The 18,927-nt window shown below is 37.4% G+C and overlaps 1 protein-coding gene across 6 annotated transcripts in view; it reads left to right on the top strand.

The window, feature by feature from the left end:
- UHRF2 (ubiquitin like with PHD and ring finger domains 2) overlaps positions 1-18,927 on the top strand; it is a 93,936-nt gene that overhangs the window by 60,151 nt on the left and 14,858 nt on the right. For all 6 annotated transcript variants that reach the window (XR_010608948.1, XR_010608949.1, XM_065663983.1 and 3 more), the window contains exons 6-9: positions 6,618-6,804; positions 12,062-12,185; positions 12,569-12,676; positions 15,804-15,908. Coding sequence is in view for 4 of the 6 variants with exons in the window: in XM_065663983.1 (XP_065520055.1) it covers positions 6,618-6,804; positions 12,062-12,185; positions 12,569-12,676; positions 15,804-15,908 (524 nt within the window). In the remaining 2 variants the exon portion in view is untranslated. The remainder of the gene's footprint in view (positions 1-6,617; positions 6,805-12,061; positions 12,186-12,568; positions 12,677-15,803; positions 15,909-18,927) is intronic.

The raw sequence follows: 18,927 nt of genomic DNA, 5'->3' as shown, positions 1-18,927 counted from the left end.
ATATAAGTACAAATCAAATTATGTTTCTCTTAAAAAACTAAAGGATCAGCTTATAGAGGTAGTAATAATAATTGGTATGTGTGTTCAGGAAAATAACAATCCTTTTTTAGATTTTTGTTCTTGAAGTATATTTACTGTGAAGTGGCTCTATTATGTGACATATTCAGAAACTGTTAACATCTTAGTGCTATCAGTCTTAAGCAGAGAAAAAGGAGAACAGCTGATAACATTCCAAATGACTACTTGCAGAATGAATCTGTAGTCTGTTAAGTTCCTAGACAGCTGCCCATGTCACCAAAACTGCTGTTGCAATTGAAATATCAATTGCACTTCTAATAAATTAATAAATGCCAAAGATAGATAGAACCAGTCTGTAATCATGCACTTTAACCCTGTTGCTATCTCAGAATTAAAGAAAAAAATAAGGAACTTAATACCAGAGCCGCTTGTACTATGAAAAAAAGGGGCAATTAACATCTGAATTATTATTTGGCCCAGCGTGACATTCTAAAAAAATAACTGTGTCCTACTCAACCTCACAACCATAGGAATGAGTTAGTGGCAGCTTATCTAAAAAGAAGTGTGACATTTTATCCTAGGTTGAAAAATATATGGAAGTTAAAAGTGGTGTTTGTTATAGTAACACAGTTCTACTAATAGGTATTAGATATTATTATATATTAGACTACTTACTCCAAGGCAGTTTTTAATAACGTTTCTATATAGCTCTCAGTGTACAAGAATTCTTCTGCTTACTGGTTTATTTGCCATCATCTGAAAAATCAGTGTTTGACAGAGGAGCAAATGCCATTTGCTGTGGTAGTCTTGAAAGTAAAAATGTGAATTTCTGTAAATTAACTTCTCACAATTCGTTTTTCTTTCTTTTTGATTTACTTTCCTCAGATTACTCAGAAGAAAATAACCATCCATTCTGTTTATTTTTTGTTTGTTATGTTAAAGGGGGTTTGAAATACCTTAAAATCATATTTTTATTTACAAAAATTGTAGTATGAAAAATTGTAAAATCTGCTTTACGTTTAAATACCTACTTATTTTGCAAGTCTAATAGTTTGTGAAGCTTTTTAAAGGGCGTATAAAATTATTACAGTTAATTTAGCTCCTCCCTGCAGCTACTGTGCAGTGAATTAATTTGTTAAATTACATGTGTGTTAAGGAAATGAATGATTTATGTGTTGCTGACCATATAAAATTGTCTACAGTGGCATCATTTGATCTGACATGAGTATTTATTTATCATGGAATCGTAAAATCGTTCAGATTGAAGACGACCTTTAAGACAATCAAGTCCAACTGTTAACCTAACACTGCCTTACTTAATGTTTTCAGTCCACCACTATATAAGCAACCACATCTACACGTCTTTTGAAAACTCCAGGGACTGTGACTCTACCACTTCCCTGGGCAGTCTATTCCAATGCCTGACAACCCTTTTGGTGAACACGTATTTCCTAATATCCAATCTTCTGCAAGTGGTGCAACTTGAGGTCATTTCCTCTGGTTCTATGCTTATTATCTGAGAGAAGAGACTGACCCCCACCTCACTACAACCTACTTTAAGGTAGCTGTAGAGAGTGATATGGTCCCTCCTGAGCCTCCTTTTGTCCAAACTAAACAACCCCAGTTCCCTCAGCCATTCCTTGTAAGAATTATGTTCTCTAGAGCCTTCACCAGCTTTGTTGCACTTCTTTGGACACACTCCAGCACCACAGTGTCTTGCAGTGAGGGGGCCAAAACTGAATGCAGTAGGCAAGGTGTGGCCTCACCTGTCTGTACTTCCTAAACTAATTACCACTTTTATTGTTTCAAAGTCAGTTTCTTTATTTCACTTACAGCTCTTACAGCGATTTCCTTGTTTGTAACCTTTTTGTTTAAATTACTCTGGTATTGCCATCTGTATAGAAATTTACAGCTCTCTGTATGTTTGTTCCGTTCTTTTCCTGGTCCCATCTTTATTCATTTCAGGATATGGTTTACAAACCTTCATAAATAAATATAGTACAGAAATACAGTCTTTAAAGATATAACACTGAAAACATAATGTTTGTGGCTGGTTAGCCTTATTTGTTGTTTTGAGCTGCTCTTTTTTTCCTGAGGCCAACTTTCTCACCGCACTGCTCTTTTCAGTTCTCCATGTGATTCTGATTTTTTCGTCTTGCCTTTGTTCACTTATGCACAGTGCACATCAGTTGACTTGTACGTCATAAGCAGCACACCCTTTTACTTCTGAACTGTACTTACATGCCGATTTATACTTTGTACTTCAAACTTTAAAATACATATGCATATATCTGTAAACACACATGGCTACCATAGCTTATAAACTGTGAAAACCTGCAGATTTTCATTATAATAATGACAGATTAAATTCAGAGAATTAATTGGCCTTAAATACTGTAAGAGATTGTTGTGAGGACAATCAGAAAATGCCTTTATTGTATTTTTGTCTATATTAAGCTACTACCTATGCCCTTTTCAAAAGATAGAATGCTTGCTTTGGAAAAAATCTTCATCAGATAAACAATGTAGGCAGCCTCTACAGAAAAATTGTAATTCCTTGAGCATGCTATATATTAGTTAGGTTTTGTATATGTAAATTAGATAAAAATGTGTCTGACATGTCAGTGTATATTTAGCAGTTACTGTTAAAATAAAATTGCCATTTTCAAATTACTGAATGAAAAGCCCAGGAGTAAGGTTAAAGCTATTAGAAAGTTACATTAGAAAATTGGAAAGCTAAGAGGCAACATACTTGTAAATGCATTTCAGCTATTTATATGCAAAATGGAAATAAGAACTAGATGCCAACGTGTATTACTTCCATCAGAATCAAAATCTGTGCTATGAACATAAGATAGTTTATGCAAAAGAAGAGAATATTAAATGATTCATGTAACTGAACTCTACAGTGTTGGTAGGGATGGACAAACCTGTCTTTGTGGGACCAGTAGTGCAGATAGATATAATCAGTGCGTTTGACTTATAACAAAGTTAAAGCAGAAATGTGAAAAATTAGAGTGACATCATAGAAATGACAGTTTGTAGTTTGTATATTGAAGAAGGTTGAAAACTCCAGGTATTGCTCAACTGAAACATGTGGATCTTTTTGCTTTTTTCCTCTTTAAAAAAACCCATTATTACTAACCTTTGACCTAAGAAACTGGTTTTGTAACCGAAGCCAGTAAATTACATAGGTCTTAACAACCTGCCGTTGTACAAAATACAGAAAAATATGCAGTTTCTTTTTTGCCTGTTATTTATTGGGTCAGTCAGGCACGATTTGCCGTTAGTGAAGGCATGTTGGCTGTTTTGAATCACCTCCCTGTCTTCCATCTGCTTCAGGTTGTCCAGGAGTCTCTATCCTATGATCTCACTGGGCACTGAGGTGAGACTGATAAGTCAGTAATTCCTAAGGTCCTTCTTTTTACCCTTTTGTTAAAAGGGTGCAATATTCCTTTTCCTCCAGTTACTGGGGACTTTCCCTGACTGCCATGACTTTTCAGATATGATGGAGAGTGGATTGGCAGCTACACCATGCAGTTCCCTCAGCACCCTGGGATGCATCTCATTGGGTCCCATGGACTTTTGTATGTTCAGGTTCCTCCAGATGGTCTTCAGTCTGATCTTCCGTTACAGTAAGAGGAACTTCATTTCCCCAATCCCTGCCTTGAAGTTTAGGAACTTGAGAGATGTGAAGAGTGATTACCAGTGAAAGTGAGGCAAAAAACCCCTGTGGAGTACCTCAGCCTTCTTCATGTCAGCTGTCACTACTTCTCCTGTTCTGTTTATGGGAGCAGAGAGGAGGGTGGGGAGAGTGGTAGATTTTCTTCAGTATTTTTCTGACCAACGTACATGCAGGAGCCATTCTTACTATTCTTTCTGTTCATTGCTAAATTCAGATCCAGCTGTGCCTTAGCTTTCCCAATCCTATCCCTACACATCCAGCCAGTGTCCCTGTATTCTTCCCAGGAAACATGTCCCTGGTTCCACTGCCTGTGCATATCTTCCTTATGTTTTGATTTGACCAGTTGTGCTCGTGTCCTGCACCCTTGCCTGATTGCTTACACATGGGAATTGAGAGCTCTTGTGCTCCAAGAAAAATGTGCTTAAAGAGCTGCCGGCTCTGTTCTGCTCCTTTATCCCTAAGGGCAGTTTCTCTGGAAGTCCCATCCTGTAATTCCCTAAACAACTGGAAGTTTGCTCTCCTAAAATTCAAGGTCTTGGCCTTACTCTTCACCTGGCCCATACCCCTCGAGACTGTGAATTCCACCAGGGCGTGATGACTCCAGCCCAGGCTGCCTCCAGTCTTGACCTCTCCAATTAGTTCATCTGGTTTGGTGAGCAGTGGGCCCAGTAATGCGCCTCTTCTTGTTGGGTCATGTCTCACCTGGATTAAGTAGTTATCCTTGATGCTCCAGGGCTTCTGGGCTGCTTAGAGCTTGCTGTGCTGCTTTCCCAGCAGACATCAGGGTGACTGAAGTCCTGCAGCTGGATCAAAGCCTGTGAGTGTGGTGCTCCCTGCAGTGAAAGTAAGAATGCTTCAGTTACAGGCACACCTCCATTGGGTGGCCACAATGAACCCTAGCTGTTAGGTTTCATTTCTTGGCTTGGCCTCTAATTTTCACCCACAAGCTTTCAACCTGTTCGTCATTGTTTTTCAAGAGCAGCTCTGTCCAGTCAGTCCCTAGAGGGCATATCACTGGCCCCTCGTTCCTACACTGTCCCTCTGAACAGTTTATAGCCATCGATTGCAGCAGTCCAGTCGGGGAGGGAGGTTTTCCTCAGCAGGAAGGGGCTGGGACTTCTGCAAACTCTTGGTCATTCCTTTCCTTCTTGGTACACCTAGGAAATAAATGTATCTAGAACTCCTCTGGACATCAGTGACTCACCTCATCTCTCTTTTCAAGAATCTGCTCCTAAAAGAAATATTTACTTCGACTGCTTATGTTATATAATCAAATTAAAACTGACTTGCAAAGAGCTGCGGAGCTATACAGCTTCTAGATGAAGCAACTTAGTAACTCGTGAAGAAAAGTAAAAATAAAGCTAAGAGAAGATGGAAGCTTGTCCTTGAATGTTGTTCTTTTATGCTAGTCAGAGAAACCTGGTGTAGATCTCCATGTTAGGGGTTTGACAAATTCTGTTCTTGCATAAAAATGTGTCAGAAAGACAGCAGTCCTTTAGTATGAAAAAAAAAAAAAAAGAAATAAAAATCTGTGTTTTCCTAAGAGTGAAATGTTTCATGGGAAAGTGTTCTCTTAGATACAGTTTGTGCCCTTCTCCCATTGTCTAATATTGTGTCTGCTTAGCACCCACGGAAGAACCCGATATTCATGCAGCCTCTGAAGGGCTATAGTGGGTTTTGGGTTTGGGGAGGTTATTTATTGTCATTTTTGTAGTGGGGCTGCCTTTCAAGTTTCTTATTAATGAATTTTCTTGTGACATCTTGTGACTATAGTCAGTAAGGGTTTTGTCCCAGAAAACCTAAGAGTTATTTTTTTGTACTAATGACTTTTGAGTATTTTTGGCAAAGATTATGATAGGAATAAATTTGTCCTTACCACACTATCCATCTAGGCCAACTGTCTTTTGAGTAGAAATTATCAAACAGTTCAGATGTTTCTCAGTTTGCCTATGAATTTAGAAGAAAATTTGGTATTGGCTGGTATTGCTGGTATTCCAGTTGTTTCCATTCTAAACTTCTACAGCCTGTGGTTCAGGGAAATTTGGAAGTACTCTTAGTTGTTTTATTGTACTAGTTTAAGCTCAAATTCACTTCTGTGGCATTTCTAGATGACTTCTGCACAGAACATACAAATTATTTTTTTTCTTTTAATCTTGTCATTCTTTGAGCTGTGATAAAATTATTTTCTACATCTTCAGTAATTTCTCTGGACATTTTACTTATTTCAAACATTTTTCCTGTAAGTGTTAGTTTTACTACAGGTAGTCTGTGTTCCTTCCCTCTTCTCTTTCATATACAGCTTAAGATACCAAATGTTTTTTTCTTATATAAAAACATTTTTCCCTGATTGAGGAATCAATGCCAATGATTTTGCTTCATAGTTGGGGTTCATGGGTCCAAATTTCCTGCTGAGCTGAAACATAAATTAGTGTTTCTTTGTGTGTAAAGTGAACTGCTGCTGTGAAACAATTGGTGATTTTGGATTGTCTGTGGTCTCAGACTGCTAATTCTTCTCTCCAACTGTAAGTTTAATTTAAGGGGAAGAGAGCTGTTCCAAATTGTAGCTTCATCATCATTTGACTGTTACCAGTTACCTAGCTGGAATTTCCTCGTGGCTGTATTTAAGAAGGCTCCAACTAGAGATTTGCAAGGCTCCATCTATAGGGAGAACATGCAGAATGGTATGTTGGAAACTGGAAGGGAGAAAGTAAGAAAAGCTGCTGATTAGTAATTTTCTTTACTCTTTGTTTATACAGCAGAAGAAATCCCATTAGCCTAGATAGTCAAATACCTCATTGTAAGAAGAAAGCATTTTCAAGAGGGCACTGTTCATGTGCAGAAATATTTTCCTGTAGATACAGTAATGCACTTTTCTAAGATGCATGGTATTTGACTTTTTCTTTGTTTTTGACAGGAAAAAGTGGCCCTGAATGCAAGCACTGTAGGGCTGATCCAGATAAGGAGTGCCGTTTTTGTTCATGTTATTTGTGTGGTGGAAAACAGGATGCTCACATGCAACTCCTGTGTGATGAATGTAATATGGCTTATCATATTTACTGCCTGAACCCTCCCTTAAGCAAGATACCAGAAGATGAGGACTGGTAAATATATAAGGATGATTTACTTATCTGTATTGCCATTCTGTACATGGTACCTTTTTATTATTTGCACCTCTAGAAAGACAAGATGGAAGATTTTTTTTGAAATATCCTCTGTGGTTTTAATCCATCTACTTAATATAAGCCTTATGTTTTCTGTCAAGATAATTCTTTTAAACCATTCAAAAAGGATTAGTAACAAGTTTTAATGACCATTATGGAGTTTCAAAACTGGTATGTTTATTTTATTCTTTGTGATCAGTATGATCTTCTCTGACAGTATCATGACCTGATTGTATCAATAGTGATTGTTCCCCAGACTTTTAATTTTGTTAAAGCTTTACTGCTTGAACAGGTCTTACGCTCGCTCTTCGCTTTCCCTTCATCCTCTGTCCCTGCTGCTGCCCCTGTGCCCTTCTGTGTCTTCTCATTGCCTCTGCTCTGTTCATTTCTCCTGCTGTGGGAGGACCACCACCTTGCTGCTGTCCATTTCTGCTGTCTCTGGTTCTGTCAGCAGGAAAATCAAGTTAACTGGCATTGTTAAATCAGGGTAATTATATTTTGAAGTGAATCTGCATCAACCCATCAGCAGCCCATTATGTTATCTCTGTGTGGGATCTCTGTAGTTTATTTGCTTTTATTAGCTATCTGCAATTTACACTGTTCATTTTTACCACTTCCCTGTTACTCCCATGAGATGCTAATCCTTTATATATGAATAATAAATAGAACTTTATTCTAATAAAGCCATTACACAGACATCGGTAAGTGTCTAAGATATCTATGGATACATTTTATGGAATCTCTTTGGAACTTGTGATTAAATTTTATGTAAAAATCTATGCTTCGGAAGTATTAACATTCTCTGGAAATAAATAACTCAAATCTTCTATACCATAGTGGATGCCATAGTAGGTTTGTTTATTGGTCAGTGTCTAATGGTCTGCATGGTTTCTGGGGCACTGTATTTTTTTTCTGAATTCCTGTGTTGATGCTAATGTGTGATTTAGCAGATGAGACCATTAGCATTGATAGGTGTTTCTCGGTGTGTACATTTGGCCACAAGGATACTGTTGTTGGAAGCTGATGTGAAATTTCTGCACTGGGTAAAGGTGTGTTCACTGTTTTTCAAGCCAGCGGAACTGCTGGCTTGAAACACTATCTAAAAAATATTTTCAGTACTTCCTAGAAATATGTATCAGTCATTGGAACTGAAAATGGCATTTATTTGAGTATTGTGTGTGCCTTCCACTTCTTGCATGTGCAAAATGACTGTTTATTTAGCAGTATTTATTACACAGTGTGTTAGTCCGAACTACTCAAAGTTTTCTACCATCAAGACAGACTGGTCTTCCATGCATGACATCTTGTTCGCTACTACTTGCCAACGTGAGATGATGCCACATCTTGGAAACAATTCTCAGCACACAAGTGGTTTATTATTGACTGCAGTCATAAGTGGTATTCTTTCCAGATTACTCCTGACCATTAGATGCAACAGCTGGGAAGTTCTTTTGAGTTCCTTCAGAATATTCAATGAGACCATATGTCTGAAAGTATATATCTGCTTAGTCCCTCCGTTCTTAAGTTGCCTCTTACTCCTGTTCTAATCTAGTATTCCAGCAACAGTAAATCTATTTTCCAGTAGTAGTCACAGGAAGGTTTCTGATAAAGAAAGTATATGTCAGTGCCCCCATTCCCAAATCCTTTGTTCTACACCAAACAAAGTGTTCACTCCCACACCCCCCCCCCCCCCCCCCCCCAAATCCTTTGTTCTACACTGAAAACCATTTATTCTCCCTAGTTTCTTTTACATTCTCAAATACACAGAAGGTTTGATGGGCATGTCAGGATACTGATACTGAAATCTTGCAAGGCATCGTTCATTGTCTCTGGTTTAGCTGGAGTACCAACATTATCTTGGCCTGCTGCATGCATAAAATGATCTTTTAGATGAGGTATTGGTGTTCTAGTCTTCACTAGCATCCATTCTTCTTCAAAAGCTTCTTATGAAAGATCTTATGAGTTACCCTACTTCTATTTCAGAGGGCTCCAGAGAAACTCTGGTGAATAGAAATTTTTCTGAGTGTAGCCATTACTGCTCAGGTCTCCCTATCCTCTTCCATTAATTTCACTATAAATGCACTGCATAGGTCCCCAGGACTGTTTACCTCCATACAGAAGATTTAGTGCTCTGTAGGCAACCATTCAAGATTTGACTGATCTGTAGAGTCCCTAAATGTTAAATTCACTTCTGGACCCTTCTGCTTACATTTCTGGCCAAAAAATACGCATTTACACAAGTCACCAGTAAAACTGGAAAGGCAGAGGTTCTCAGCACTTTCTTCACCTCTGTCTCCAGCACTGCTGAGCCCCAGTCTTTGGGAACAAAAATCCAGGGTGATGCAAACACAGACACGCCATCAGTGAAGGAAGAGTTGGTCTGTGAACTATTACAGCAGCTTGACCCCTGCAAGTTTATGGGCCCTGACAATATCCACTGAGGATGTTAAGAGAGGTGGCTGACATTGTTGTGAGGCTGCTTTCCATAATCTTTGAGAAGTCGTGGGGATCAGGGGATGTCCCAGCAGACTGGAAGAAGGCAAATGCCGCCGCCATCTACAAGAAGGGCTTAAGTGGATGTGCAGCATGTATCAAGTGAGCCTTGATAAAGTTTGCTGATGATACCAAACTGAGTGGGAAAGTGCATACTTTGAAAAGGAGAATCATCCTGTAGGATTATCTGGATAGGCTGGAAGAGTGGGCTAACAAGAACCACGTCAAGTTCAGCAAGGACAAGAGTAAGCTCTTGCACCTGGATGAGCACAATCCAAGAGTGCAGCACAGGCTGAGATCTGCACAGCAATGTGGAAAAGGGACCCGGGCATCCTGGTGGACAACAAGCTCAATATGAATGTATAGCGTGTTGCTGCATCAAATCAAGCCAACAGTATGCTGGGTTGCATCAACAAGGGCATCACCAGAGTGACAAAGATGTCATTATCCCACTCTGCTCAGTACTTGTCAGACTACACATGGAATACTGTGTTCAGTTTTGGTCCCCACTATACAAAAAAAATGTGAAGAGGCTGGAGAAGGTCCAGAGAAGGTCCTCAAAGATGAACAATGGACTGGGAAGCCTAGCATGTGAGGAAGGGCTGAGAAAACTGTGTTTGTTCAGCCTTGGGAAAGGAAAGTTCGGGGAGACCTTACCACCATGTTCCAGTATCTAAAGGGTAACTATAAAGAAGATGGAGGCTCCCTTTCACAAGAAGTCCCATGGAAAAGACGAGGGGTGATGGGTTATTCCGTGCAGATTCCAGTTGGACACAAGAGGAAAATTTTTCATAATGCAAATATTCAGCCATTGGAATAATCTTCCCAGGGAAGTGGAGGATTCTCCAACATTGGACGCTTTAAAGATTCAGCTGGACAGGGTGCTGGGCCATCTTGTCTAGGCTGTGCTTTTGCCAGGAAAGGTTGGAGCAGCTGATCCTTGAGGTCCCTTCTAGCTGGTATTCTATGAAGTAATAGAAGCTTAATTCGTATTACTAAAATGTCTTTCAAAATGGCTGTCAAGCTTTTTAACTTTTTTTTTTCTGGGTTTTTCTGTGTAATGATATGAGTCTTAAGATTTATTCCTGCAAGTAGATAGCTGCATCTGTGTATGTAGTCACTGGGTGGGGGAGATGCTGTTATGGCACTGTCTTGTGACAGTTAATTTTGGCGTACTTAGTTATGCCAGCCATGTGCACTCTTAAATGCTTGGTTGTATGTAGGAGGAGTTGCAGTGGCCAGACTGGTGTCTCCTGCCAAAGAGGTCTGTATTTTCTCTTCTCCTTGCGTACTAGGAAAGTGGCGTGGCTGTCTGATCCTTCTTGACAGATTTTGTTTGTTTCGTAAGTGGAAAAATTCCACTTAAGTATTTTTATAGTTTAAAATTTGGCAAACTCTCTGCATGGCTAAGCCTGCAGTTTGGGAAAAGATGATAAGTTTCTGTTGCTGAGATTAAGCCACTCTATATGCAAACCAATATTTAATATTGCATGGAAACTCAGTATAAAAAATACTTCAGTATCGTGGTTACCCTGTGAAGAAGCAGGAGGGAATGCCATAGTTAATTCACGTTGTGAATTTGAATTATGTCATGTTCCTTCTTTTAGTTGGTGATTGCAATCTCTTTAAAAAAAAACAAACAACATGAAATCGTTCTTAGTAAGTCTTAGTGTTACACAATTTCAGCATCTTATGTAATTTTTAAGTTCTTTTATCTACATTGCTTCATTGTCTTAATTATCCATAATGGATAATTATCCAGTTATCCATTGTCTTTATTGACATACTGAAATCTGTTCATATGGACATTATTCATTAATTCTTCTATTCATATCCACATACAAAAGTTAATTAATAAATCCAAAACAGTAGCAGTTGTAGTACTAGTGGTAGTTACCTAAACTATAGGTTATCAGTGTTAGTGTAGATCAGGCTTTCTCCATTAGTGGCGTACGGGCCAAACCTATCCCCTAGAGGCCAGAAACACGGACAGTTGCCTTTGCATTGGCATTCCTACAGTGGGATAAAAATGTTACTATAAGCAGCAAAAGGACCAGTGTCCTCTCTTTCTCTCTCTTCTGTAGTCACTACATACTAGTATCTCCTATTTCCCTAGAAGTGTGGCTTTGTGTTACCAGGAATGAGTCTCAGTGCTATAATCCAAGTGGCTTCAGTGTTGTGGAGTGAGTGTGTGTAAGCATGTGTGTGTATATGTGTGTGTTTGCACACATTACACAATACCTTGGCTCTATTTGACATTCAGCTGTCTGCAGTGAATTTTATTGTACTAGCAGCAAAAAATAAGCATAGAGAGGGCAAGACATAGAAACAAATCATGAATGCTGGTTAACAGCATGCTCTCATCTCAGCTGTCTTCTCCTTTACATAATCTAAATGAAAGGGGACAGAATGAAGAGAATAAAGGCGACATGGGGACCTCTCACATACCATGTGAAAAAGAATAAATATTTTGCCTCCAGCAGTCGACTTTCACAGATACTGAAATGCCCTTTTTTACAAGTTGGCAGTATTTGTTCATGTTGGGTTTATTTTTTAAGCCACATATGTCAGCTGTTTAAGACTGGTATGTACTTGCTAGCTTGAAATGTTTAGTCAAGATGAAGAAATTGACACTGCTTTGGCTACAGGAACTCTACTGCCATTACGATGAAGTAATTGAGAATTTACTAAAACCTTTTTTTAGGTATTGTCCTTCCTGCAAAAATGATTCTAATGAAGTTGTAAAGGCTGGAGAAAAACTCAAACAGAGTAAAAAGAAAGCAAAGATGCCGTCTGCCAGTACTGAAAGCCAGAGAGACTGGGGCAAGGTAGAGTGTATTTTAGAAATAGTTGTTACTTGAATTGGTCATGTATGTGCTACAATTCTACTTACATATGCAATACGCGAAATTCAGTACTGGGGTGCGCAGACAATAAGACAGTATTTAAACCTGCCCACTATATACTGGCAGTTAAAGCAGTAGAATAATTATGAAGGTGAATAGAGGGAGAAACAAAAAAACAACCCACCATCCCTCCCCCAAATCCATAAACACTTATTACTTAGTTAACTTTCCTTCTAAAAATTATTAATCTAGTTTAAAGTATGTGCTTGTTATAATGATAGATTTCTTTACATATACATTGAATTTGCAAATAATCTTCAATATTGTAGTACTAATAAATTTTTGAATGTCTGATATATTTTTAGGGTATGGCCTGTGTTGGTCGCACCAAGGAATGCACTATTGTTCCATCAAATCATTATGGACCTATACCTGGTGTTCCTGTTGGGACAACCTGGAAATTCAGAGTTCAGGTATGTTATTTCAGTATTGGCTGTAGCTGAAGTAATTAGGAATAATAATGAATGGGTTGTGCCCTAAGATAAATTTAGATTAACAATTGCCATTCCCACCATGACTCGATAAAACAAATACATTATGATTCTATGGAAGTGATGCTGATAGTGGTGAAGGTTGAAATACACTGATTATACAATCTAGCTTAATAAGTCTGTTGTCATTAGGACAGAAAAATTTCACATGTTGAAGTTCTGAGTGGGATACTTAGTGAATAGTCAAGTGTTTTCTGAAGTGTACTTCACATGGACTGATTATCCCACTTAGGAGATGTAGACTGTAGATTTCTAAAACATTAGATAGTATGACTGTAAATTGACTCCCTGAGTTGGGTTTTTTTTTTTTGGTCATACATAATGGATGTCTGAATCTTCTTTTAGGCTGATGAACAGCTTAAACCAGTGTAAGCCTGTAGTGCTACTGAAATTAGCTGTCCACTTCAGCCTTTGCTTTTTCTTGCACTGCCTCATTTTCTGTTGCATATATTTCCTAGGCTCTGTGGTAAACTAGACTGGAAGAAAAACAATACCATCTGGGGTAGGAGGGAAGCTAATTTTCCCAGTCCATATCTCATTTTGATTATATAAGCACAGAGCCAGTACTCAAGGGGCAGGAGAAAACAAAGCAGGGAGGATGGGACAGCTTCATTTTGTCCCAGTACTGATATTTTTGTGGTTTCAAAGTGTCCACGAAATGCAAAATACTTCCTTTTCCCCAGCTTTATCCGATAGCACTGATTTTTTGGTTTATGTTTGATATTTTTAATTACTGTTTTTAGTCAGAGAAATACGTACTTTATTTTCAGAATCAGTTCTTCATCTTTTGTATGTGTAAAGGATTGTAATTGACTATTTTACATCATATTTGGAAGAACAGAAACTTTGGTTTTTTTACTTTCTTGAGGAGGTGCAAGCCAAGAATTAAAAACCTCTTCTGATTTGTTTTCTGAACTTTTCACCTGCCTTCTCCTGAGGAAAAAAAAAAACATATTTTATTATTCAGTTTGTAGAAGAGAACACCTAGGAGTCAGTTTTCCTCTGATGGTGGTGTCTTCCAGTACTGTGTGAAGAATTCTGGATTTGGAAGGCCATGCAAGTTTTAAGTCTGATAATGGTTAGCAGCAGATGCTTTCACCTTAGCAAGAGAAATCTTGGTAGAAATCGGTGAAGCAGTTGAAATCTATTTTGATCTAGTTGAAATCATTCTTTTGATTTCTTTTTACATTGATGTCCATTGTCAACACTACCGTCAACACAAGCATGAGATGAAACATATTAAATTTGTAATATAAAATTATGAGGTTCTTGAGATCATCCATTTTATAGAAAATGTCATGCTTTAGAGGAAAATTAAGGGCTATTTTGTTGACCTCTCCTGTCAGTTGAGTTTGAAGAACTTTTTAGTGAATAGTTACTTTTTTTGTTGGCTTCCAGATTAAGTAACGGAGGTTTCTAAAATCACTTACTCAGGCTCAACATCTCAAAATCAAGTTGTTTTTTTTTTTACTGCTTTAGCAAGAATTGAAATTATTAGTTCAAATTTTGTTAGGAATTTCATTGGAACACAAAAAATAATAGTTTTCAGATCTTTCTAGTGCTGGAAGGAAAAAGGAACAGAATTAGAGTTTTGCTTTTGTCTGAAAATTATGCAGAGAATGCTAATTCTTAGATATATATATATATATGGGGGCTAGACATAAAAAGGCAATTAGTATTTCTACATAATAATTTTGGCTACAAATGAAATACTTAATTTTAATTTTAATTTTTTTAAAGAAATGTTTTTACACAGAATATTAAATTATCCTTTCATTTCTCATATGACTGGTATTTGTATGAGAAATGAGTTTGCCACAGCAAATCTGTAAGAATTTTGACAGTGTAGTTTTGTGTAGTTTCTTATGACTTAAGCTTTCCTTTCCCTAAAAGGAAATTGACTAAGTATTGCTTCTGGAGAGAGCATCTAATGAGCGTATTTGGCATGAATTACTTACCAGAATTCATCTTAGGGATGCATCACCTACCAGAAACCTAGACTTAGTTAATAAAAACCTGGACATGAAAGAACGGAGGGAGGAATGAATGAGAGGATGTTTTATACAGCAGGAAAGATGAGCACAATAGTGGGACCTTTTTATTCAGCATACTCACATAATGGTCTGGAAATGCTGGCATAGTTGATTCTGCCTCTTGGAGAGGCAGAATAAGAAAAAACACGCAACTTGAAAGTCTGAAGGAAAATACAAAGATAGAAAGAAGTATCCTAATTGGTTTTCTGCTGGTAACCTTCGTTCTGTCAGTAGTATTTTTGGCATCACGTACTGAGAAAATACATGGTTTAATACTTAGCCTCTTTTTTTATTCATAAAAGGTTTGGGGTTTTTTTGAATGGAATTTGTAGTTTGAAACAATTATAGTACAAATTTTGTGGGGGAAGTGTTCCAGCAGACTTTAATGATGTTGGCAGTTCATGGTATAGCTGCAGCTCTCAGGTGGTCTGGTTGCAGCTTAGATGCACGTTTGTCATCAGAGTTACCCTGGTTGGAGAACTAACATGCAATCTGTACATTGTTGTAATGGCTTCTTCTGTTTCCATAGGCAATGTGGAGTATTTCTGTGCATTGGTCACATTTTCAGTGTGTTACCTTAATATTACCTGACAAAATGATCTTTACACAGGTAACTGAGGTTTACCTTAGTTAAAGACTGTAAAAGCTTACCAAACTGGCAGATCTGTCTCCTTTGGATTGTTCTAAATGACTGTCCAAGTGGTGTATAGCGCTGAGTATATCTTAAATACTGCTTATGGAAAGAAACATGGAGATTTTTCCCGAAGAAGAAAGTGTACCTTTTCATCTTGCAGAATCAACTCTTAACGTTGTCCTTACAGTTTTTTTGTGTGTCCTTTTGGCTTTTCTACCTTAAAAACTAGTGGAATGCTCACCTTTACTGACAGTCTTAAATTAACTATTTACACAGGAATCCTGTACGGTATTTTAAACAGAAAGTTGATTGCTAAAAGTGGTTGTAGATTGCTGGTTGTGTGAAAAAAAAGTGCTAGAAACTGGCTTTTTTGTGTTGCTAGGTGAGCGAAGCGGGTGTTCACAGACCCCATGTGGGTGGAATCCATGGACGCAGTAATGATGGAGCTTATTCACTTGTATTAGCTGGAGGATTTGAAGATGAAGTGGTAAGTCATTTATAGAAGCAACGGTTTTGCTGTTCTGATGTATCAGTGTTTGTGAAGAGGTTTATGGTTGTTGTTGATCCTAAAACTAACGCTTATGGACATACAACCATGGAAAAAATAACTACTACTGATAACAAACTGAGTAATTTCTAGTATTCAGGGGAGAAATATGTAAGCAAATATTTTTAAAGAACCATAGAACATAGAATGGTTTGGGTTGGAAAGGACCTTGTGATCATCTAGTTTCAATCCCCCTGCCATGGGCAAGGAGACCTCCCACTAGATCATGTTGCTCAAGACACTGTTATATTCAAGCCAAATACATTAGTTACAAGTGGATTTTATGTTGTTCAACATAGTTAAATTTCAGTATATTTTCTGATACATAAATACTTTTATACATAAGTAATTTAGTATTACTTAAAGTCTGATACTGTAATTACGTGCAAATAATACATTTTATGTTCTGCTTTGGTCTTGATTTTTATTGCTTTCAAGAAACTTAGATGCCTCTTCCTTTGGGTTTGTTGTGTTTCTAAGTACGTGATACATGTATTTTAATGGAGCAAGAATGAAACATGCATGTTACTTGGTTTTGTGAATATCTGAAGGTCCTTGACTCCGACTGATAAGCACTTTCAGAACTCCTTAGGAAAGTGTCAATATCTTGTATTATGATCCCCAAAGATGCTGGAAAAAAATTAGACTTTGATGTTAAAATTGAAGTAGAGCAATGAAAGCAATTAAGCAATTATGCCACTAAACAAAACTGTAATTGCATCCAGCTTTCATCTCATGTTGTTGACCTACATTTATTTATGAGTAGATTACTATTTTCTGCAACTAAATAATGTTTACACAGGGTGTATCCCTTCCTGCAATTCTGCTTCATCAGGTGGAATTTTGAATCATGCATCAGGTGAAGGATAAAGCAATATAAAAATAGATAAACAAACAATCTGTTCTTTTAATAACATGCATAGCTGTGAATCACAGGGAAAAAAGCACTGGAGAAAGAAACAAGCATCTGAAATACCATCAGAATGTAATGTATTCTTTGCTAACAGCACCTACCAGCTGCTGTAGAGTATTGCCTCTGAAAGAGTCTGTGTCTTTTTTTGAACCTGCAACGTGAGGAGTTACTTGGTGTTGGGATACATTACTACACCCTTAGTGTCAGCACCAACCCAAGCTCTAGGACCTTTAGCCAGTGGATCCCCTGAACACTGAAGCTCAAAAATTGTACGTGCTCTGCTGGGATGCTGCAGACTCCTTATTTTATTTTTGGTGGTGATACAGATGTCCCCTTATTTTTGCTGGTGTAATTATTCACTTCAAAGTATTTAATAAACTTAATTGGATCCTTTGCATGTCTTTTCTAGTTCACCTAAGTGATCATGTGGTTTTGTGGATGCTGAAGTACTATCATAGTCCAGATGACATACATAATTTTGAAGAATAGTCGGGATGAAAATTGCAGAAGATACCCCAAAAATTTGTATGACTGTTAGCTTTTTTGCAGTCCTCTAAACTAGGATACAAGAGGGGTATTTATTTTTTTTTTCCCAGGTGCATTTTTGGAATTAGTTTTTCTTCTTTCTTTTTTTTTTTTTTTTTCATATACCAGATTTTATTTCCCAGTTTACTTCCATTTTCTCTGGGTAGTTTTTTGTTTTGTTTTTTTTTTTTTTTTTTAGGAAGAGTTTGAAATTAATCTCTTCTAAGGATATCCGCAGAAAAATCAAATTCTATACTTACAAATATCCTAAGTGCAGCATCTCATTCCACAAACAAAACTTCTAAATAAAAGTTCAGATAAAATCCTCTGCTTATATCTAGTCACTTTATTGTGTGAGAAAAGAAAAGAGAGGTGACTCTTACTTGAATTTCAGTAGCATGACATCGGTAGTTGTATGTAAGGTTTTGCAAAATTGAGAAATATGTTTGGAAGACTACTACTCTATGTTCCTAAACTTTATGCACTATTTATGCACACTGCTGCCATCTTAATGTGCTTCCTGTGGCTTTAAATTAACAGTTCACTATTGGGGTAAAATAATTGTAAAAATACATTGCTTTTGGATCATGCCATTTTTATTCTGTGTCTTTGGAAACTTAAAGTCCTGCAGACCCAGATTTGTCCAGAAGTTGCCCAAGTTGGGTATTTGAGTGCTCAGTAATGATGAGTTCTGTCAGTATAGGATTGAAAGGGTACAGTCATAGTTTACAAAAAGAGTAACGGGTGAAATTGTTTTGCACATGAAGCTTAACCTTATTCTTAATTACATGCATATAAATGTTTACACATTAATCTTATCTCTTGTAAACCTTTAACCTTGAATTATAGTGACACATGGCTTACCTATTTAAGATAGAGTATTACAATAATTAACTTTAGAGTCTCAAATATGCTAATATTGCTGATCTCCTGGTCTTGTTCTTTATAGTAACCATAATAGAAACATTAGCTGAAGAAACTGATAAGTCTTTAAGGAACTGAAAATCAAAGCATTATTTCAGAATAGACTAACATTTAAAAACCAGATATTGGGTATTAACAGTATCACTGTTCAAACAAACTGATTAATAGATCACTGATCAAAGTGATGAGTGATAAAAGTATTCATGGTAAAAGTATTTTAATTTGTCTGTTCATCTAATCAAGTGCACTTTTGTGTTGAAAAATTACCCTCCTCTTTTGTGTCATTAGGTTTATGTATCAGGGTTTAAACTGCTGTTCAAAAGTTTGATCCATGTTTCTGCCAGATTGAGGTAGTGCTGTAAAGATGGTAAACTTGTGTGGTGTGCTTAGTTTAATGTGAACAAAGATTGTTTCTTCTTTAAGTGCTTTTGTGTATAGGATCATACAGGAAATCTCTGAAGTAAGATTCAGAGTCTCATGGAGAACAGTACCTGCTGTGATCGTTCACATCCTCTTTTAAAAGATTCAGAGAGTGTAAAAGAGAGTAGCACCTGTAGTGACTCAAAAGGGACTCCAGGCGCATAAACTCATTGCTTA

The sequence above is a fragment of the Lathamus discolor genome, chromosome Z (genome assembly GCF_037157495.1).
Source record: "Lathamus discolor isolate bLatDis1 chromosome Z, bLatDis1.hap1, whole genome shotgun sequence".
Lineage (NCBI taxonomy): Eukaryota > Metazoa > Chordata > Aves > Psittaciformes > Psittacidae > Lathamus > Lathamus discolor.
The sequence above is the reverse complement of the archived record's forward strand: the minus strand, read 5'-3'. Positions and strand labels throughout refer to the sequence as shown.